Genomic DNA, 24,109 nt, shown 5'->3' with positions numbered 1-24,109 from the left:
CTGCAGTATCTAAAATATTATGAAGACACTGCTTTTTATTAACAGCCAAGTTTTCTTCAACCTGTATCTCAGCATAGAGATACAATCAGCATTAATATTTTTATTACCTAAAAGCTGTGACTACAACAGTGTGGAACACAGAGGGAGTGGGTAAGAAAAGGGCCTGAGAGGATAATTTCACATTCCTCTCATTAAGGGAAAAAACAGAGATTGGAGGGAAAAATATTCTAAAAGTTCTCATACTTTCACATCGGAATCACTGGGAGGGATGGTTGAAATAAAAATCATTCAGCATCAGCCCCAGAGTTTCTGATAGGATAGATCTGAGCCCCTACACTTTTGCTTTCTACTTGAGGCCTTATGTTCCTAGGCATGGGTGCAAAACTGACTCAGGCACAGACACAAGCACAAAGAAAGTGAGTCACTGCCGTAAATCACGCTCACCTGCTGCTGCCCCTCCACTTCCTAATGACCTGTCTGGAGGCGCAGCCTGTTTACGGTCATGCTTCGTATCCCCCGCCTGTGTCTGGATAGCTGAGTCCTAACAACTTCCAAGACTCTTACAGCAGCTAAACTTCAGCTACTGCTTCATCTCCTTGCAACTGTATTTCGATTCCATATCCAGGCTCATGGTCAGTGTTCGTAATTCCATTAGACTGCAGACCCCTCAAGAGGTTCCTGATTTACCTGTGTGTCTCCAGAGCCTTGCTCACAGTTGGGCTCTCAGGATGAACTTCAGGAATTTTTGTTTAACTGAACTGACACCGATCACCACCTTATCACTTTGATTACACTGCCATACCTGGTTGAGAGTGCTTTTACTGAACGCTAAACCTGGCTTGGTCCTATGCAATCTGATGCCTAAGCTCCACCCTCCTATAACTCTTACCTTTCTTACCTAGAACTCCAATCTCCACTACCACCTACTCCAGACCAGCCAGTTTTTCTAACTGGTTTCATTAAAAGCCTTCACTAGAAAATAATAAAGTGTAGAATGGGCGGAAGAGAAGAAAACTGATTAGTAGCAAGATCTCCTCCAGATGGCCCTGAGCTTCTAATGAGTGCAGACAAAGACTGATAAACACAGGGAACCACCACTCACCCCCAGCAAAAACTACGGTATGAAAATTCCCTACTGATTCAAATTGTAACTAATTTTCAAAGACAAAGAGAAAATCCTTTAACTCCTACCGTTCTTAATCTTACAGAATTCTGACCCTTAAGACTGTCTAAGAGAGAAAAATAGGAGGAAAGCTACAGATGATAGGTTTTAGATGAAAGATATTTTACTTGCAAAAGCAATAACAAAAAAAATATTTTGCAAAAAGGGCATGACCAATTTTTACAATTGGATTTGACAATAAAAAAGAACAGGTTTTGCAAATACTGCATGTTCTCACTTTTAAGCGGGAGCTAAATGATGAGAACACATGGACACATAGAGGGAACAACACACACTGAGGCCTTTTGGAGGGAGGAGGGTGGTGGGAGGGAGAGGATCAAGAAAAACAACTAACGGGTACTAGGCTTAATACCTGGGTGATGAAATAATCTGTACAACAAACCCCCATGGCACAAGTTTACCTATGCAACAAACCTGCTACCCCTGAACTAAAAAGTTAAAAAAAAAAAAAAAAAAGAAATAGGTTTTAAACGACTAAATAAGACAAAAGATGTCAAAAGTATTAGGATGGAAAGTCAATGTAAGTCATGGCATAATTAAACTAAAAGCAGCCATACCCAGTGTTATTATGCAAATACTACAGAAAACCAGTAAGACATAAAAAAATACCCACACACACTGGAGGGGGGAAAAAAAAAGAAAACTTAAAGAAGTATATAAGAATCCCAGAGAAACAAGAGATAGAGCCAGCCAAAAGGATGACTATAAGGAAAATAAAATCACGGATCTGGTCTCTCTCCCTGATCTTTTGTCCCTAGTCTCCCTACACTTATGTGGTTTCTCCTTATTGCCATCAGAATATTCTGAAATACAAATCTGATCATGTCAATTCCATATTCAGAAAGTTCTGGTAGCCCCCTACTGTCTAAAGAACAGATTAAACATTTTTAACATAGCAGGTCTTCAAAAGCCCAGTCCCCTGACCAGTATGATCTTCCAATATTCTTTTTCCTCTTTCTACTTTCTGCTCTGATCAAAGAACTAAACTATTGTCCCAAGAGATACATTCTTGCACACCTGTGCCCACCCTGTTTGGAAGGCCTTTTTAATATGTATTCATTCCCTGGGAGCAAGTTCAAATCTAAACAAGTCCGTGGCTCTCACGGGAGGCTGTTCCCATCGCAGGCGCTCTCTCCTTTCCCTAGCAGGTTATGTTTATGATTTTACCTGTTACAGCACCTGTGTGTGCGTTCAGCTGTATTTTCACTAACGACTGAAGGGTAGCAGAACATGCCACCCAAAACATGTCATATTGGCATAAGGATTATTTCTAGCTACAGGCTGATTGAAAAGCAGATAGATACAAGAAAAGCTCTCTGCTCTACCTTAGCTGACGAAAAGCAGGACATAAATTTAGAAAGGTGTCCCTCCTCCCCTCTCCACCAGAAAGGACAAAAGTTCCTCCGGGAGAGGGCTTTGGACCCTTATCAGCTTAGTCAAGGCACCAAAGGAATCTACATAACAAACATTACTAATTAGACTTTATCTACCATTAGTCTCCCGTATATTTGCCTTCCTACAATTTGCTTTCCCTTAAGAGACTCAAGGTCCTTCTCCTTTGTCTTGTCACTTCTCAAAAAATGTATTGCTCCTTGTTGAAAGCCTACATAAGCCAGAGTTCTATGCCACCTCTTTTGAGAATTACTCTTTTCCTGAGTTTTCTCAATAAACTTCTGTTTTTCTCTTGTTAATCTGTCTTTTGTTAGAGGTCCAAGCTGAGAAACTGGAAGGGTAGAGGGAAAATTATTTTTCTTCTCCTACATTATCTATCCCCCCAACCCCAAGAGTCTGCAAGATCTTCCGAAGAAGTCAGGGCATGGTAAGTGGTTAAGTGCTCAGTAAATGCTTTCAGAAAGAATAAAGGATGGAGAGACAGTCCTCATGGCTTTTTTGTAGAGCCGCTTCTAAAATGTGGGCCTGCTCAGACAGCAACTGCGAAAGGAGCTTCATATAGGAGATAGGGGAGTTGTTTAGCTTCAGAAGCAATAAAAAACTGGTCCTTGGGTTTTAAAATTGTAATATATAGATACACATGAAAATGGCAAGATTTTAAATCATTACTTAAAAGGTACCTTTGTTTACATGGCATTTACAACGGACACAGTTTGAATGGATTCATAATTTGAAAATCGTCTACAGATTATGTCTGCTGGCAAAGCCGACATGGTAATGATTTTAGTAGCAGAAGAGGAACACAGCCAGCCACCACCAAACAAATCAAACCACTGTGCAAATTAACCACCTTCTCAGCTACTTATATAAAATATTCTTTCTGTTTTTCTTTCTTTTTGTTTCCTTGAGACAGAGTCCCGCCCTGTCGTGCAGTGGCACGATCTCAGATCATGCCTCACAGGTCTCCCACTCCCAGGTTCCAGTGATTCTCCTGCCTCAACCTCCCAGGTTGCCGGGATTACAGGCACACGCCACCATGACAGCTAATTTTTGTATTTTTAGTAGAGACGGGGTTTCACCATGTTGGTCAGGGGGGTCTCGAATTCCTGACCTCAGGTGATCCACCCGCCTCGGCCTCCCAAAGCACTAGGATTACAGGCGTGAGTCACTGCGCCCAGCCTCTTTCTGTTTCTGTATCAGGGACCCAGTCAGGTGAAGCTCAAAGAATTATTAAATGTCCATTTTTCACCATGTTAAAGTAAGTTGACAGCTACTTATACAAGGAACAATTCAAACTCATAAGCAAGCAATTCAAACACTTACAATCTTTTTAGAGATGACAGTCCCCAAAAGGCACCTGGATCTATACTACTAATAAGATTGTTTCGGAGGTCCCTGTTAAAAATAAAATAAAAGTTATTCACATATCAACACTGTAACAAGTATTCAGGCACACCACACTTACCTGCTATACAAAAAAACAAAAGTATAATAGGAGGAAACTGAAGTCAAAATGATTAAGCCAAGATCAAGCCAGTAGTAAATGGTAGAGTCAGAATGCAAATTTGACAAATCTAGCTCCAGAGCCTTTTGGTTTGGTAAATAAAAGAATAAAAATATATGTCATAAAAGAAATATGTGACCTAATATATTATTTAACTTCACAATTATCACTGAACTACAATCATATACATTACTTCTATAATTTCTTCCTTAGTATGCCATACTTTGAATATCAAAGTAAATCTAATTACAACTGTAACAAACATGATACAATTGAATTTTTAAAACCCATCTTCAAAAATATACACTCTAAGATTCATGTCTTTTGGTTGTTCATATATTTTCCCTTCCCTGGCCTTCTAAATTTAGGTTTTTATCTTTTTTGTTGTTGCTGTCATTTGAGACGGAGTCTTGCTCTGTCAACCAGGCTGGAGTGCAATGGCGTGATCTTGGCTCACTGCAACCTCCACCTCCCAGGCTCAAGCAATTCTCATGCCTCAGCCTCCTGTGTAGGTGGGGTTACAGGCGCCTGATACCACACCCAGCTAATTTTTTGTATTTTTAGTAGAGACGAGGTTTTGCCATGTTGGCCAGACTGGTCTCGAACTCCTGACCTCAAGCAATCTGCCTGCCTCGGTCTCTCAAAGTGCTGGGATTACAGGCATGAGCCACCACACTCGGCCTATGGTTAGGTTTTCTAAGAGGTGAGGATATAAAATAAGTGTGTGATAAACCACAATACATAGCTCAAAGCACAGATGCACAAGCTTCATACCACGTGGAATTTGATAGCAGTCACCATTTATCCTCATTCTTCTCAAGTATGCTGGCACGTCCATGCAAGAGCACTACTACTTAGGGATGGGAGGCAGCAGTGAGTGTCTCAGCCACATCCCTTTACCCGTGTGGTTTTACAGACAGGCTATGGCTACGGCTCTCTTCCTGGTCACTGGGCTCAGCTGGGGACTTACCAGTCACCTATACAAGTGTATGGCTAGACCTCTGCGGAGAGCTGACAGTCTAAACACAGTCCTTTTCCCTAGACCACACTTCTGCCAGTGACTGGCCCACTCTTCAGCTTTATGGGACCCCCTCAGCTGGGACTGTCTGTCAGGACTCGCCTACAACCTTGTCTGCTGAAGCCAGAGTGGCCTCTGCTCATCTCCCAGGGAAGCTGAAGCCAGATGGCGAACCGAAACTCTTTTCAGTTTTTCTTCTCCTGACATCCTTACATAACAGTGGCAACCTTGCCCCTTCTTTGTATAGCCACATGTACGCTTCCAACACTACTCTTCATTTAAGGATGCACACACCGTTGGTGAAACAAAACAGACATGTAGAGAAATGCTCAGTACAAGCCAAGGTAACCAGTACCTCCAGGGTGCCTTAGTCCCTTACTTACTTGAAATGTACAAGACCTTCCTGGAAGTAGACCCTGAAACACTGGCACCCCCTGTCAGCACAGCACTGTGTGAGGCTCTTTAATGACAATTGCTCCGTCATGGGCGTTCTCACCTGTGCCCAGGCAGTCTAAATTATTTAGAGGAAAATCCTCAGTTTGCCTTCTCCACCCACTCCAAATCAGAAAGCAGCGGGCATCCCTTCTCTACCTACGCAACAGAAAGGACTCCAAAGAAGTCTCACTGCAATGAACACAGATTCATGTGTTTTCTTCCATCCAATCGGAGGCACATTCAACGTCACTGTGCCACCAGCTAATGAAAGTGAACTGCTGTACATGGCATGCCTCATAACATGTGAGTTTTCTCTCAGGCTCATTCTACCAATATAGCAAAAGTTACAACATCAAAATTGGCTTCTGGTTGGATTCCCCAGAAATTTCACAAAAGCATCCTGAGGAGGTTGGCCCTTCGCTCAGCAGCGAAGCCCAGAGCGTATTTACCGTAAGCCCAGCATTTTTGATGTGTCAGTGGCACTGTGGCTTCCCACACTATGCGTGCTGTTTAATACCTGGTGATAGAGACTGGACTAGAAATTCTCAAGAACGCTGCTCTGGAAATGCAACCTGTGAATTCTGGGATCACTGTGGCCTCCAGCAAATTCTATGGTCTTTCTTGCATCTCATCCCCATTTTAACACATGGGCACTCCTCAGTAGCTAGGGTTGGGATTCCAATTCTACCACCTCCCCACAATCAGAGCCAGGTTTTTCTAAATAAAACCAAACCCCCTGCAACTCCCCCACCCAGTACTTCACAATATTTAAAAAAACAAAATGATTATTAAACTTCAGTATAAAATCTACACTCTGATTACCATTACTGGATCGGTATTTCGTTAATCAGAATTCTGAAAACTTCATATTCCATAAGAAGAAAACAGCTTTGTCAATGCTGGTAACTACCCTAACTTTTCGGGCTTTTGCACCCAACCTCTAAGATATTTTCTAAATAAAGTATCTGAAAAGATCTGAAAAAGTCAGGAAGCTTCACAAAATACACTTAAATGGTCAGAAAAGGTCTTAGTAGTCAGGTAAACTCACAAATCCCATCCTTCTCTCTGGACTTCCAACCAGCTTTTAAGTTCTCCTCTTATCTTGGAGTAAAAAGATGGTCCCTGGTGTAGCAATTTCAACAGAAAGAGGAATATTATGCAGAGGGTAAGTTCCCTACTGTGAACGCCATGGTACCAGCCAGCATCCTTATTTCCAGGTACCTGCTGCAGCAGACACTGACAGCACAGCAGTGCTCACACTTGCAGTCCCTCAATCTGCAACTCATCCCCATGCAGCTTTCTCTTGGGCACCTCCTGAGAGTCAATCCATGAAGGTCAGATGTAAAGGGCAGGAATGGCCATAGGAAGAGCCCTCACCCGGGAGGAAAACAAAATTTCCCAGAGGGCTGGGGGTTCTGAGTGTGTGCCTCACTGGCTCCCAGCAGTCCCCAGTACCAGCTGCCTGCTGCAGGAGCTGCTTGGGAATACATTGCCCTAACAGCTGCCCTTGCTTCTCATGGTCCAGCACCAAATATGAGGGCTGTTGGGCAAACCTCCCAACCAAATTACTACACTGAAAGCTCACCTGGGGACCTGCTTCTGGGGAAATGCAGGTTAAGATAACAGCCTGGTAATGTGAACCAGCCAGTACCCAGGCCAAGCAGAGACCTAAGGACAAATAGCCACTCCACTCTAAGGACAAATAGCCAAAAGGTGTAGACCAGAAGCCATTCAAAAATTCAAAGCTTCTACAGTGAGTGAAGGTGTGAAAGGTTTGCAACTATCAAAGGTTCCAAAATTTAATAGTAATAACACTATAATTATTGCTATCAATTATTTAATGTTTATTTATTTATTTATTTATTTGGTGGGGGAGCAGCCTTCTCCATTGCTTTAAGGTGGAAACACCTCTACTTCTCCATATGGTACAGGTAGAGCCCCCAAATTTTCAACACCATCCCTTAAGGTATGACACCTGATCAACCTTGTGCAGATTTTTCAAATACTCTGGCCTTAGCAATTATATGACTTTGGTCTAACTACACCCAGGACTTGTGGAAGAGGAAGGGATGAGCATACACATTCCCACTGGTTTGATAAGAGGTCAAGATCTGAGTCTGGAGCTGCTAATGGCCCTGTTGCTACAATCTGAAGAAGCCAACAGAATGGAAAAGAGAAAAACGGTGAGCTCCTGGATCCAGCCAAGCCTGAAATCCACCTCTAACTCTGGGCTGTTTAGATGCACAAACCACTAAATATAGTGAATTGGTGTCTATCACTTATCAGACCATTAAGACCTTATAATCACCCTAGGAGGCAGTGTCATTGTTTAAGATGCAGAAACTCATGCACAGAAAGATTAAGAAATTCAGCCAAGTTCTTGATCTTAATAAGTGGCCAGGATTTAAGGGTATCTTTCTGATTGACACAGTGGAGATTTGCTAAAGGAACCAAGTAAATGTATAGCTAAAATAATAGGAAAACAGGAAAACCAAACACACTGAAAAGGTGGCTGTGATCAAGTTGAGTTGCTGGAGATAACATTCTTTCGACTTCTCCATATGTCTGAAAAACTAAGTTATTTTATGTGGTAACCCCCAGCCTTCCAACTAGGCCTCAAAGTCACTGTTTCTCTGTCCTGGTCATCATCATCAGCCTAGCCCAGGTTGTAAACCACACAAGTTCTCACCTACGTCCGATTCTCCATTTGAAGTGATCTTTTCAAACACAGACCCGATCAAGTCTCTGCTCTGATTGAAACCTGAAAAACATCCACAGTCCCTCAGAGGGAAATTCAGGTGCGTTAAGGTAACTTCCAAGACTGCCCGTGGTCCCAGCCTTGCCCACCTTTCCTTCACCAACTCTCACTTCCCATCTGCTCAACATCTTCCCTTAACACTCACCCTGTCTCTCTTCATTTATACCAGTCATACTGCAAGATGTTTCTAGAAAGGGTATTTCCTCTCACCTCTAGACCTCTGCACTTGGGATTCCCTGTCCCAAACACATCACAATCTCCTCCAACTCACAACCTCACCTCCATCACTCTTCACCCATGTATCCTTGAGGCCTTGGGTGAAACTCCATTCCTTCCTCTAGAAAGATACCTGTGAATGCTGGGCACACTGGCTCACGCCTATAATCCCAGGACTTTGGGAGGCTGAGGCAGGTGGATCACCTGAGATCAGGAGTTCGAGACCAGCCTGGCCAACATGGGTGAAACCCCGTCTGTACTAAAAATACAAAAATTAGCCAGGCGTGGTTGCACACACCTGTAGTCCCAGCTACTCAGGAGGCTGAGGCTTGAACTCGGGAGGCAGAGGCTGCAGTGAGCCGAGATCACACCACTGCCCTCCAGCTTGGCGACAGATCAAGACTCTGTCTCAAAAAAAAAAAAAAAAAAAAAAAAACCCTGTAAATAACAGTGCCCTGCGCCCTGTCCTGTGGCATCTCTTATCACGCTGTACCAAGTGCACCTCAATTACTTCAACTGTCTTCACTGAGAGACCACAGGTTCCACAAGAGCAGGCTCTGCTCCACTCAGCGACGGGGAGACACGAGGTACAGAGCGTGCGGGTGGATATGTTCATGGACAAAAGAACACACCAAGGCTAGGAGACAGAATTACATTAACCTTTCTATAAAAATGTTTTAGGCCGGGCGCGGTGGCTCACGCCTGTAATCCCGGCACTTTGGGAGACCGAGGCGGGTGGATCACAAGGTCAGGAGATCGAGACCATCCTGGCTAACACGGTGAAACCCCGTCTCTACTAAAAATACAAAAAAATTAGCCAGGCGTGGTGGCGGGCGCCTGTAGTCCTAGCTACCCGGGAGGCTGAGGCAGGAGAATGGCATGAACCCAGGAGGCGGAGCTTATAGTGAGCTGAGATCCCACCACTGCACTCCAGCCTGGGCCACAGAGCGAGACTCCGTCCCCCGCACCCCCCAAAAATATATATATATATATTTTTTAGTAAGTTATGGTTGGCTACAAAATTATAAGGCTGTTGATAAAGCCAGATAATTTGGAGAATGCGGTATCTCATTATGAATCATTTCCATTTCTCCATAAAAGTAGACAATCATGATGTCTGCAGTTGACCTTCGAATAATTCACCAAACATATGTAGGCATATTCCAATACAGAAGAAAAAAATGATGGCATATTGTTAATAATTACTGAATTGTTGAATCTGGGTAAGTAAATTGGTAATATGAAAGATTATGGCATTGCCCTTTCCATTTTTCTGTATATTTAAAACATTTCATAATCAAATGTTTGATCGCCAGCATTTTAAGTCCCAGGAGGTACAGTTAATCATCAGGACTGACTTATTAGTTCCTGTCTTTCCCCCTGTAACTCCCCAACTGACCCTCATTTCAACAAGATGATTTTACGAAAAAATTCAACCTGTATGTTTTTGACTTGCTTTGCATAAGCTAAAAAGCTCTGTAAATAGAAATATATAATGTCAGCTCCATTTTTTAAAAACATACGTTTCCCTTTTCAGATTTTAAACAGCATCTACAACAGGAACTGGTTTAGCTAAAGCAGTACATCAATTTGGAATCAATGATGAACTGCATATGTTTCTACAAAATACCTCTCATGAATAACTGAGTACTGTAATATAATTTAAAGATATACTTTTCCTTTAATAAAAAATTCCTGACATATTATATAACATTTAATAATAGCCATATTAATCAGGCATTGCCAAAATATATTTATACTCAGATTCTCTCATTTAACATCCCCTTTTCCCCCCACCAACCCACAGCTTCCCTAGTAAACAGGAGTCTGACTTCAGGATGTATGGCTAAATCTGAATACATTGGATCATTAAAGCATAAATGAGAAAAAAGCACAAGAATTGCTTAAATAGAACTAAAGGAATATTTTAAGTTCTAGGTAAAAGAATTACCTCCTTTAGGAAAGAACATAAAGTAGACCAGGTAAGATGCCTTTAACTGCAAGTGTCAGAACTCTCAACTCAAAAGGGCTTCAACAATCACAAAAGTGGCCGGGCGTGGTGGCTCAAGCCTGTAATCCCAGCACTTTGGGAGGCCGAGACGGGTGGATCACGAGGTCAGGAGATCGAGACCATCCTAACTAACACAGTGAAACCCCATCTCTACTAAAAAAATACAAAAAACTAGCCGGGTGAGGTGGCGGGCACCTGTAGTCCCAGCTACTTGGGAGGCTGAGGCAGGAGAATGGCGTAAACGCGGGAGGCGGAGCTTGCAGTGAGCTGAGATCTGGTCACTGCACTCCAGCCTGGGCGACAGAGCGAGACTCCATCTCAACAACAACAACAAAACAATCACAAAAGTAATTCTCTGGCATCACAGGAAATCAAGAGTTGGGCAACCTTTGTGGTTGCTTCCATCCATCTCTCAGATCCACCATCCTCAGAATGTAACTGTGCCTTCAGGCTGAGCCTGACTTACAATATGGAATCCCAGGTTCAGAAATCACCTCCAACCACAAAGTCATGAAAAGAAACAGACTTTCTTCTCGTACCTCTCCTTAAAAGCTAGGAAATCTCTCTCCACACCCCACAGCAGGCTGCTCTGTTCCTCATCTCTTATTGACTAGGACAGACTCTGTCAATAGCTGGAAGAGATGCTGAATTACCTTAGTGGCCTAGGGGTAGGATTCACATTGGAAAGTCAAACACACTGACCAGTAGACAACTGTAGTGTCAGCAGTTAGAGTATATGGGGGAGGCATGTCACCAAATACTGGTAACTAAATATATAGCACAATACAAGAATGGCAATTCCATAAAATGAAGACAGAGACGGGGCTGGGCGCAGTGGTTCATGCCTGTAATTCCAGCACTTTGGGAGGCCAAGGAGGACAGATCACTTGAGGTCAGGAGTTTGAGACCAGCCTGGCCAACATGGTGAAACCCCATCTCTACCCAAAATACAAAAATTAGCTGGGCGTGGTAGCACACACCTGTAAACTCAGCTACATGGGAGACTGAGACAGGAGAATCGCTTGAACCTGGGAGATGGAGGTTGCAGGAAGCCAAGATCATGCCACCGCACTCCAGACTGCGCAACAGGGTGAGACTCCATCTCAAAAAAATAAAAATAAAAAAGATGGAAGAAGGAAGGAAGGAAGGCTACAGACTGGTGAATGCATGGATGATGAATATAAAAGTCTCAATGCTGAAAACAATCTAAAAACAGGTATCTACCAAAACACCAAGCAGAAAATTCATAGGAAGTATAAATCTAGGTAATTCTATCTTTTAATAACAATGTTTTTTAGCAAGTAGGCCAACAGAGACAATTATTATGCAAGTTTAGCAGCCTAACAGCATGGGGCCTCTAGGATCAAGAATCCAAAACATCAATTAGCTGGGGAGAGGGGGAAGACTCCTTGGTTGATGTGACAGCAGGGCCTATATACTCTTCCTATATACTCACTTCCCTCCCTCACCTCCCTCTCTTCTGTGCTTTCCCCCGGAGGTGTCCCTGCACACGCTACCGAAAACCGAAGACATCCTCAGCCCACAGAGAGCCCCCTTCTGATTGGTTTTGCTCCATGGCACTTACCAGAATCTATCATTTTCTTTATTTGTCTGAATCATTTCATTTATTTTCTATTCTCTCAATCACAAGAACATAAGTTACATGAGGCAGAGAGTGTGTACTACTTGTCTTCTTTACTTGAAAAATGTCCAACACACAGTAACTCCTGATCACTTTGTTGAATGAATGAATCCTCACTGTATTTATCAGACCAACTGGTACTTGACCCACACCACTTCTTCTTACCGCACTATGCCTTCTCCTAGACAATCTCATCACCACCTACAGCTTTGAGTCCCTAGACTCAAATTTGTAACTGTAGACCAAATGTACCACTTCTGTGAGTTCTCACTCAATGTCTCTGTCTGGAAGCCTAACAGCCATCTCAAAAGTCAACCTATCCCACGTTCAGTGTGGCATAGGATACCATAATCTGTGCCTTCACAAAACCCCAGGGATTCTGATGCTCATGAAGTTTGATAACCATGGTCTAGTCTAGGGCACTGGTCTCTAAACAGATAGTATAAACTTTAAATTACCTGAGACCTGACACGGCTCCCTACTTCCACCCCATTCCAAACCGTCTCATCTAGCATGAGCAAGGCTCTCTCTTCAAAGTCTTTTTAAATTTCATCCCATTCCACCACAAACTCGCAGACATTCACAGTGCTGCACTCCCAAACTTAGTATCCTCTTACACATTTTCTTTATCCACAGTACTCGAGATTTGCTTACTATATATATCCTACGTTTCTCCCCATTACTGCCTACGTTCCATAAACCCCAAGCCTAGCACAGTGTGTGCTCCTTAAACGTTTGCTGAATAAATTTAAATCAGCTACACGGAAAAGACTCATTACCTGTTGAGGCAATACCTGTACCAAACCTTCATATTAAGTCAACTATCTTTTTATGATTTTAATTAATGTGATACAATAAATTTGCATCAGTTATCCACTCAATAGACTTCTAAAATAAAGCAAATTACCTTCAAAAGGTGAACCAAAACTAGAAAACTAGCTTCCACGACACCATGAGGATTTAGTTACTTTATCATAAAAAGTAAAACCCCAAATCTGAGCTCCTAAATTTAAAAACAAAAACAACAACAACAAAAAACTCAACCTAAATATTCCTATGAAAATAAAGAACACACACACACTGCTAGCTTCCTACATGGGGCAAGATCAGAAACAAACAATGGGGTCATCATCATTAGTTCAACGGAGCCAGCTCTTACTATCTCAGCCCACTCTCCCCACCCTACCCTACAAAACCCTAACCTTCATTCTGTATGACTTGGCTCCAGGAATTTCAAGGCCACAGCTTTGAAGTTCTGACCTTGGTGTGAGTAATTCCTTGTTCTGCCAACCATCTTTTACGCCATATCCTATCTGCTATATTTTCAAGTCATCTGGTTATTCTATTCTCACCTTCAGGACTCTCTAACTAGGCAAATCTGAATGGCAAACATGTTATTTGGCCGGTTGTATCTCTTAGGAGGAATTCTCCCAGACAACGGTGAAAATAATGGCTTTACTTGGGGGGTGACCCCAGAATGCACCAGTAGAAAAGTGGGAAGTGAGACAAGAAAGAGAATGATGTCCAACAAGGTGAGCTGCTGAAGACGTTACCACTGAGGTACCTGAGACTCAGTCCCTGGGGACTCTCAGGCCGGTGGAGAAGGCACCTCAGGGCGGCCCCACCTGACAGGTGAGGCAGGCGGGGTAGTTACCCACCATCTGCTATCAGTCGCTGGTTAAGGGTTGCTGAAAGCATGACTGGGTGGGTGGAGTGGCTTCCACCCCAGTACTGGAGCCAAGAATGTTCTCAGGCTGTCATTTAGAAGACATAAGGAGAGACGCACAGGAACAGTCAGTGTGAAGGAATAAAGTCTGCTCCTCTGGAGGAGCAGGGAGCACCGAGTGTCTCCCTCCCAGGGCCAGAGCAGAGCAGCTAAGAGCCCAGCCTTTATTATCCTTAGCAAACTAACACAGGAACAGAAAACCAAACACCGTATGTTCCCACTTATAAGGGGGAGCTAAATGATAAGAACTTATGAACACAAAGAAGGAAACACAAGACGCTAGGACCTACTTGACGGGGGAGGCTGGGAGGAGGGAGAGAAGCAGAATAGATAACTTTTGGGTGCTGGGCTTAACACCTGAGTGATGAAATAATAGGTACAACAAACCCTCATGACATGTAACAAACCTCTTCAAAATAAAATAAGTATAAACAGGGGGAAAAAAAGAGCCCAGCCCTTTCATCACTTTTTCTTTCTTTCTAAAGTGGGCTGCTCTCCCACAAAAACCGTACGGGAGGCAGGTCCCAACTGGGCATGCATGCCGCCCCGCACACACTGCCAGACCGAGGCCAGGACTCAGGTCTGGCCCTTGATGTGTGTGTACTTCAGATATGCTGAGCTTAGGGCCAGTGTAGATAAAGATGTTCTCTAACACAAGAGGCCCAGGTCCCAGGGTCAACACTGGGTTTTCACACTGAAGCCCCCACTCATAAAACGGTCTCTCAAAGTCCCTTATCTGTATATTGATCTCTGTGGTCCCAACAAAGGAATGAGGAAGTATTTTGGGATTCATGAATAAACAGACCGCTGGCTAGAAAAATCACAGCACTTTAGTATCACCCAAAATGGCTCCTTAATTTGTTTCTAACATGTACAGAGATTTGTTAGCTTTAAATGGCTGAAAATAAGGTCAAAGACAAGGGAAAGAAAGAAATAGATACAAAAAGGGTAGTAATTCACACCACAGCACAGAACATTAGCTGTGCTGTCTATACTTTTCATGGTGTACATGAACAGCCACATCAATCTTAGGTGCCAAAAATAAAATGTGTTTCTAAACACAACAGACACTATTTATAAACTAGGAGTGCCTGCCATCCTTTCTTTTGGAAAGGGAAGACCACACTAATGCCTTTCATTATCAACTAAGCACAAACTAAATGCCTGACACTGTGTTATATGCAAGCGGTATCTGTCAACCCAGTAACTTTTCTTTGCAGGGAACAGAAAACATAATAGGAATGTACTGTCTCACACAATGATCCAAGGCAGTCATGTTTTGATGGGTCCTCCCAGGCTACCTATCTGCTTTCCTGATAGTCCCAAAGGTCCTTTCCTGAACCATAGTGACCATCGAATGTATATGAAGGACCATCCTTAGCTTAGGCAGGCCTAGAACCAAGGGTGTGATCAGCATACTCTAAAGCACATGGATGACATGGAACATGGTAGGAATATTGAAATAAAGAGCTCCTACTGTGCCAAGAACATTTAAAAATATTCCTCTGTGTGTGTGTCTATATATATATATATAGACACACACATGCATGTATATAACCTAACTTAAAGACATCTGATCTAAATGAAAAGAACAGAGACATACATAAAGAAATGATGAACGCTAGATCATATATATTTACATACACATCGGGAACCTAGGCAATGAAGACCTGTATGAGTTCTATCACAGGAGAAGCCTCTAGGTAAAAGGGTAAAGAAAAGGCCACGTAGAGAAGTGGAGAAAGTGAAGCTGAGCAAAGAGAATTAAGAAAAATGAGGACAGTGTGTTATTCCACAGAAACGGAGATGTTTCACAGTGTAGCTTCCTTATGTATTTTGAAATTTTATCCTAAATGCATGAGTTAACAGGGGAATTTGAAATGTGATCCCAGAATAGCATTCAGAATACAAGTAAATTAAATGTCCACTGTCTGAAACTCACCAAAGCAAAAATATGAGTGCTATTTCTCATATAAATATGAGTGCTGTGACATATCATAAACAAAACTAGACCTAATCGCTAAGAAAAATATATATTTACAAACATATCACATTCAAAGACATCTGAATAAAATATCAAAGCTTATACAAGTGTTTTTCCCCTTGACATCACATCCTCGCTGCTGTTGTCACCATGGTGACATGCAAGCTTGGCCTTTCACCACGATTGTAAGCTTCCTGAGGCCTCCTTAGAAGCCGAGTAGATGCCAGCTCCATGCTTCCCGTGCAGCCTGCAGAATCGTAAACCAATTAAACTTCTTTTCTTGATAAATTACCCGGTATCAGGTATTTCTCTACAGCAATACAAGAATGGCCTAACATGGCATACATGTTTCAAGATACAGAATTTCAAGACAGCACAGATGCTTTAAGCTAGCACACTTAAACAAAGTCAACAAAGTATGGTCCATGACCTCTGGTATAAGTAAAGATTTACTGGAAGACATCCACATCGATTCATTTATCATTCCTAAGTACTGTCTTATGCAATACTCATTGGCATATTATCTAAGGTTGCATTCACACTTCAAGGGCAGAGGTGAGTCACTTGTGGTCAGCTGTGAAAACCCAATTTACTTACTATGTGGCCCTTTACAGAATTTAGATATTTGTTTTTTAAAATAAAATTCTTAAAATTTTTCATTAAAAAATGTTAGAAAAACTCAAATTTTATTTTGAATAGTTGGGAGTTTAGTGACAGATTTACAATGAAGATTTACAATGAAAATGCATTAAACAAAATCATTATGAGATGATAATTAAAGAATACTCACAATCTTTCAAGGAGACTTAATCCAGAAAATGAGCCATTCTTCAGCTCGGATATCTTATTGTTACTCAGAATCCTAAAAAATACCAAAAAATAATAATAATAATAATAAGTTGCCTAATACACACTACCAATATCAAAGTAATTTAGCTTATTATGTTTAAACCTATGAGGAACTCCAAGACATCATTTATTAGCCAGAATGTTTGAGATGGCTGAAAAAAAGTGAGTGTCTTCCCCTTTCTCTGAGAAACCAACTATTTAAAGTAGTTTACTCATGCATCTTGTCCCATTTAAATTATTTCTATCACGCATAATCAAAACTTTGAGAGAAAAGTCGATATGTAATAGCTCTAAGTTCAACATAAGCATAAAGAATACCATACCATGTACGTTTATATAATTAATCAAATTATGCAAGTTGAATACTCATTTTTAACCTGGAAACTTAGCAGAAAAATGCATAATCTATGATCCTATAAAATATTGACTTTATAAAGAAACAAGGTTTCTTCTAGATATCATTTCAAGAATGCTGAATATTATTTGCAATTTAACAATATACAAATCTACTGTCCATTTGCGTAAAACTATGCTTTTCACATGCACTCACAAACACAGATAGCTGAATCATAGTATCATATCTCACACTTTAGGACAATGTTTATCAAAAATGAATTGAAAACAAAAACTGACTCAAAGAAGTCATAGTTGCACCTGTCCCAAAGGTCGGACTTGCCTGAGAAGAGACTTCATATTATCTGGCACTCCCTCTAGGTTTTGTAACTTTATGTAGCTTTTGGAGCCTGAATATCAATAATGAGCATCCATGAATGAGGTGAAAATACTAGTTATCTGAATCGGGGAGTGGGAATATCAAAGTAAGGAAAATGAGAAAACCAAGGCACAAAAGAGTTAAGTAAAGGGCCCAAGATTACACTAGCCAATGGCAGACCCAGGTTTTGAACCCAGCAGTTCCTACTCCAAATGCCAAGTTCTTCAACATAAGCTAATGTTGGTCAGGAGGCACACTACAGGCATTTGGGGCAGAAAACTCTCCATCACACACAGCATTGCATAACTTTCATAGGCACCCTTCACAATGGCTACAATGTGAGCTGGTGTTTCTTGAGACAATGCAACACAGCACTTCTTGTATATAAAATGTAAATGGAGCATACCTCTGGGTCAGAAGATTTTAGGTATTATTATTTTGTCTAAAAAAAAACTTGGATTCCTTGCATTAAAACAAAATAGCCATTTGACATTTGATTTTCTTTTCATCTAAGTGAACTTTTAAAATCCCTGCAGATTAACATATCAGAGGCTTTCTTTCAGGAATTCCTAAAGTGGAGCATACCTGGGTTTCGACCCTAGCTATATCACTTTCAAGTTACGTTGATTTTAGGCGAGTCACACCTCCTCTCAGTAACAGAGTTCCATTATTGATAAAATGGGAAGAATAAAATCTACCTCACGAACAGCAGAAGGAATTAGAAAAAGGATGACATACTCAATGAGTATCCGTTAAGTTTCAAACTCTGTTTCCTTGGTTCTAAGATACACATTCTCCCTCATTTCAATGTTTTCTGACCTGTCAACTCAAGAATGGAAAACCAAACATGGTCATGTTCTCACTCACAAGTGGGAGTTAAGCTACGAGAATGCAAAGGAATAAGAATGATTCAATGGACTTTGAGGAAAGGGTGGGAGGCGGGTGAGGGATAAAAGATTACATACTGGGTGCAGTGTACACTGCTCGGGTGATGTGTACACCAAAATCTCAGAAATCACCACTAAAGAACTTACTCATGTAACCAAACACCACCTGTTCCCCCAAAATCTGCCAAAATAAACAAAATTTTAAAAAAATGTTTTCTGAAATCCAGATGTATCTTACAATCCAAGTGTATTATTGGATTGTATTCTGTCCCCCCAGCTACCCAACAAAGCTGTTCGTTAGTTACGAAAGCAAATATAAGTCTTCAATTATTGGGACTGAGAAAATATGGTGATCAAAAACATTCCGATTAAAATACAATTTCCTCTAATCAAAACCACAAAGGATTTGTTGTTGTTGTTTTTAATTGGCAGCTATTTAGCACAGGCAAAACAGAATTGAGACTCATATATGAACTCAAAGCTCACCTCTGGAGCAAGATTTCCCAAGCAGCCCAGCGAGCATACTAAGAGCCTATGACCCTGGCTATCCCCAACAGTATCTATCCTGAGCGGGCACTCACCACATCTCACAGAAGGTATTTCCAGCAACTTTATGTCAGCATGACGTATAACAGACAAAAATTAGAAACTCCCATAGAGGTCAGTTACAAGAAGAGTTAAACAAATTATAATACATCCAAACAACAAAATTGTATGCCTCCAATAAAAATGATTCTTTCAAAGGAGACCTGAAGAGAAAAATGCTTACAAGCTTTTAAAAAGCAAACACCAAAACTGATATCCTTCATTGAAAAGAATCTCTGCATAGTCAAAAATAATAATAATTGGGAAGAAAACATATCAAAATGATCACTATTTTAGTGATGAGGTTTCTATTCATTTATTCTTTTTGGGTTTTGGTTTTTTTTTTTTTTTTTTTTGAGACGTAGTCTTGCTCTTGTCTCCCAGGCTCGAGTACAGTGGCATGATCTCCACTCACTGCAATCTCCGCCTCCGAAGTTCAAGCAATTCTTGTGCCTCAGCCTCCCAAGGAGCTGGGAGTATAAGTGCCCACCACCATACCCAGCTGATTTTTGTATTTTTAGTAGAGACAGGGTTTCACCATGTTGGCCAGGATGGTCTTGAACTCCTGACCTCAGGTGATCCGCCCGCCTCAGCCTCCCAAAGTGCTGGGTTTACAGGTGTGAGCCACCACACCTGGCCAATTTATATTTTATTCTTTATAATCCTGCAATATCTTTGGAAATCTCCAAAATAACATTCCTATTTTTTAAGTATTTTTCCTCCTGGTAATAAATATAAGAATCCTAATTGCTAAGTACAGTTTGAGGTTGAGTTTATTTTGAGTGTATCTTAGAAATAAAAACAAGTAAATAATTTATGCTTTGAAATTAAAGAGTCACATTTATTTAATTATTTTCAATAAATGTTTATATAGTGACTGACGTTAGAAACTTCACAGACACTAAAAGTAGTGCAAATAACAATGGTGCTGTATTCAGAGTCCAGGGTTTTAACCCCACAAGGAATAAATGATTCAGTTTGTGTGACAGTCACTTCACTTTTCTAGGTAGACATCAACTTCATTTTTAAGACCAAAAAAAAAATAGAGTTATTACCGAGATCCTTTCCAGCTAGTTTTAATTTTCTACATTTAATTATTAAGTTTTAATGAGCAAAGCTGTCAAACTTTGCAGTGACTAAGAATTTAAAATAAACCAAAGAACAGGGAAATGAAAACTACACAAACGACCAACCTCAGTGACATTAGTGTGCTGTTTCCAAGTAAAGAATGAAACCCAGACATGAGTAGCTAATAAAGAACGGCCAGGGTAGTGGCTGAATTACACTCACTGCAATTCAGGAATGCTTCAGCAAAAGGACTGTCATTTGCTCAGTCATAAAAGCTTTAGCACGAGAAATGATAGATTTTATTGAGGAAAGTAAAAAGGAAGACATTTCATCACACTTAAAAAGTTATAACTGTAACCTTAAAAATATAGTTTACAACCTCAAGTTAATATATTCAGTCTACACATTATTTGATGTGTTTAAGGATTTCGCACTAGAAAACAGAATCAGTATGAATAAATCTACTCTGCAGACAGCTTTTATACTCAATTTTGAAATGGGGGACTGTGGAACTACCAAACGCGTAATATCATGTATCATTATAAACCTAAAACCCATTCATAATCAATATTTTTGCTGACATCTTTGAAATTTCAAACTTTCTAGGAGGTAACTAAATGAAAAATATAAAACTTGACCGAAGTCATAAAGCTCATATACACCCATTTCTGTTCTATACTAATGACGTTACCGCCACATGATCTATAGACAATGCTTAGGAACGCTACTTGGAGCTCTTGTCTCTTGAATTTAAACACCGTAAGAAAGTCTTTGATGTCCATTGCTGCTATTTAACACGGTACCAAGTTTAAGTTTGGTATATTGCTTATGCTGGAATATGAAAACAGGAGTGAGACTTACTATAGACATACTTTTTTAAAAAATCAAAAGTTTATGAAGCAGAAGAAATAAACATTAAGTAGTATTAGAAGTTCGCAGTTGCTTGCTATTTCAAGTCCTAGAATGAAGTAAGTCATGGAAAACTGCTGTCAACACTCACACCTTGTATAGCAGAAGGCACAAAATAATTATCCTTTTGAGAGGAATTTAAAAATACATTTGAAGAGTACTAAATATTCAGATCAAATATGTTGGGGCTATTATCTGGGGCATCAACTGCTGGAGGGAAAAGTCAGATAAACAATCAAATAGGGTTATTGTAGCAGGTTGAATGGCTGAAGTGGGTTGAAAGGCGTCACCCAGAACCTATGAATGTGAAACTGTGAATGTGACCTTGTTTAGAAAAAGAGTGTTTGTTGTTGTGATTAAATTAAGGTTCTAGAGAGGAGAGCATCCTGAGTTAGGGTAGGCCCTAAATCCAATGCAAGTGTCCTTAACAGGGAAGAAGAGAAGACAGAGTTCAACACTCTATGAAGATGAAGGCAGAGATGAGCCTCAGAAAGAGATAAAACAGAAAAACAGAAGAAAAGCAGATTTACAACCCATAATAACTAAGGATTTCCCAGAACTAAGGAAAAGAGCAAATAGAAAATTTTAAAATGCAGCACATTTTTAAAATTTCTTTTTGATTTTTTTTAAATCCATAAGCAATGTGAAAAGATAAACAAATATTTTCAACTCCTATTAAAGGTAGAGGACTAATTTTCCAAATATACAAAGAATTCTTTTAAAAAAATTAAGAAAAAAAAACCTCCCCAATAGATGCGGCCAAAAAAAAAAGCTCATGATCAATGGTTATTAGAGAAATGCAAATCAAAACCACAATGAGATACCATCTCACACCAGTTAGAATGGTGATCATTAAAAAGTCAGAGTTGGCAAAAGGCGAAAGATTTATTCGTTAAGGACATGGATGCAGCTGGAAACCATCATTTTTAGCAAACTATCACAAGAACAGAAAACCAAACACCGCATGTTCTCACTCATAGGTGGGAACTGAACAATGACATCACTTGGACTCGGGAAGGGGAACATCACACATCGGGGCCTATCATGGGGTGGGGGGAGGGATTGCATTGGGAGTTATACCTGATATAAATGACGAATTGATGGGTGCTGACAAGTTGATGGGTGCAGCACACCAACATGGCACAAGTATACATATGTAACAAACCTGCACGTTATGCACATGTACCCTAGAACTTAAAGTATAACCAAAAAAAAAAAAAAAAAAAAAGTCAGAGTTGGGCGTGGTGGCTCACACCTGTAATCCCAGCACTTTGGGAGGCTGAGGCGGGTGGTTCATGAGGTCAGGAGATGGCGACCATGACCATCTGGCTAACACAGTGAAACACCATCTCTACTAAAAATATAAAAAAATAGCTGGGCATGGTGGTGGGTGCCTGTAGTCCCAGCTACTCAGGAGGCTAAGGCAGAAGAATGGTGTGAACCCGGGAGGCGGAGCTTGCAGTGAGCTGAGATTGCGCCACTGCACTCCAGCCTGGATGACACAGCGAGACTCTGTCTCAAAAAAAAAAAAAAAGTCAGGAAACAACAGATGCTGGAGAGGATGTGGAGAAACAGGAATGATTTACACTGTTGATGGGAGTGTAAATTACATCAACCATTGTAGAAGACAGCATGGCAATTGCTCAAGGATCTAGAACTAGAAATACCATTTGACCCAGCAATCCCATTACTGGGTATATACCCAAAGAATTATAAATCATTCTACTATAAAGACACTATACACATGTATGTTTACTGCAGCACTATTCACAACAGCAAAAACTTGGAACCAACCCAAATGCCCATCATTGATAGACTGGATAAAGAAAATGTGGCACATGTATACCATGGAATATTATGCAGCCATAAAAAAGGATCAGTTCATGTCTTTTGCAGGGAAATGGATGAAGCTGGAAACCTTCATTCTCAACAAACTAACACAGGAACAGAAAACCAAATACCTCATGTCCTCACTCATAAGTGGGAGTTGAACAATGAGAACACATGGACACAGGGAGGGGAATATCACACACAGGGACCTATAGAGGTGTGGAGGGCTAGAGGAGGGATAGCATTAGGAGAAATACCTAATGTAGATGACAGGTTGATGGGTGCAGCAAACCAGCATGCCACGTCTATACCTATGTAACAAACCTGCACGTTCTGCACATGTATCTCAGAACTTAAAGTATTTAAAAATCTTTTGGCAAAAAAAGAAAAAAGAAAAATCAGCAAAAGCCTTGAACAGATAGTTCAGGAAAAATAAACACCAATGGATCACAATCAAATAAAGGGATGTATGACAACCTCCAGTCATGAGGGAAATACAAATTAAAACAAGATGCCACAAATAATTTTTCACAGTCGGGGGAAAATGTGATCACCCATTTAATATTCTGAAGGAAAGAGCCACTCATATTTTGCTATAAATCAGTACAATCAGCTGGGCATGGTAGCTTAACTCCTATAGTCCCAGCTACTCAGGAGGCAAAGGTGGGAGGATTGCTTGAGCCCAGAAGTTCAAGATCAGCGTGGGTGATACATAGCAAGACCCTGTCGCTTAAAAACAAACAAACAAACAAACAAACAAACAAAACTATGGAGGGTAAAAGTACAAACATAAACACACTGTTTCATCCACTTATTCCTCTTCTGAAAATTTACCCTAAAGACATAGTTTCACTTGTACAAAATATATTACATATTATATCTTATATAATTATATACTTATACAACAAAATTATTCATTGCACTACTGTCTGTAAAAGTTAATTGCTGGATACTTACGTTGGTTCCACTAGTAGGGGATTTTATGGAATTCTTCTGTCTATCTACAAAATGAAATACCAGAAAGATGGAGAGTTGTAGGACACAGGGAGAGGAAGCACTTTAAGTATTCACACAGAAAGATCAAGGCATACATTTATGTATTTTAAATTTCCACTCTTTGAGGCCCCAGTATGCCTGTAATCCTAGTGCTTCGGAAAGCCAAGGCAGGAGGATCACTTGAGCCCAGGAGTTTGAGTTTACAGTGAGCTATGATCTCGCTACTGCACTCCAGCCTGGGTGAGGGAGCAAGACCCTGTCTCAAAACAATAAAAGTTTCCACTCCTTGACATTTCTCATTTGCCATTTTACAAATTGTACTAATGCAAATTGATACTCTGTTAGATTTAGCATGTATAATAATATGTTATTGCTACAACATTGTTTATCAAGCACAAGAAAAA

General features: G+C 40.7%; 1 protein-coding gene across 1 annotated transcript in view; it reads right to left on the bottom strand.

Annotated features, from left to right (window-relative positions):
- Positions 1-24,109, bottom strand: part of ADGRA3 (adhesion G protein-coupled receptor A3) — a 130,242-nt gene that overhangs the window by 72,261 nt on the left and 33,872 nt on the right. Inside the window, 2 exon segments of the mRNA XM_023223049.2 lie at positions 3,899-3,970; positions 16,660-16,731. Of these exon segments, the coding sequence (XP_023078817.1) occupies positions 3,899-3,970; positions 16,660-16,731 (144 nt within the window).

This window comes from Piliocolobus tephrosceles, chromosome 3 (genome assembly GCF_002776525.5).
Source record: "Piliocolobus tephrosceles isolate RC106 chromosome 3, ASM277652v3, whole genome shotgun sequence".
Classification (NCBI taxonomy): Eukaryota; Metazoa; Chordata; class Mammalia; order Primates; family Cercopithecidae; genus Piliocolobus; species Piliocolobus tephrosceles.
This window is presented reverse-complemented; position numbering and strand designations above follow the sequence as displayed.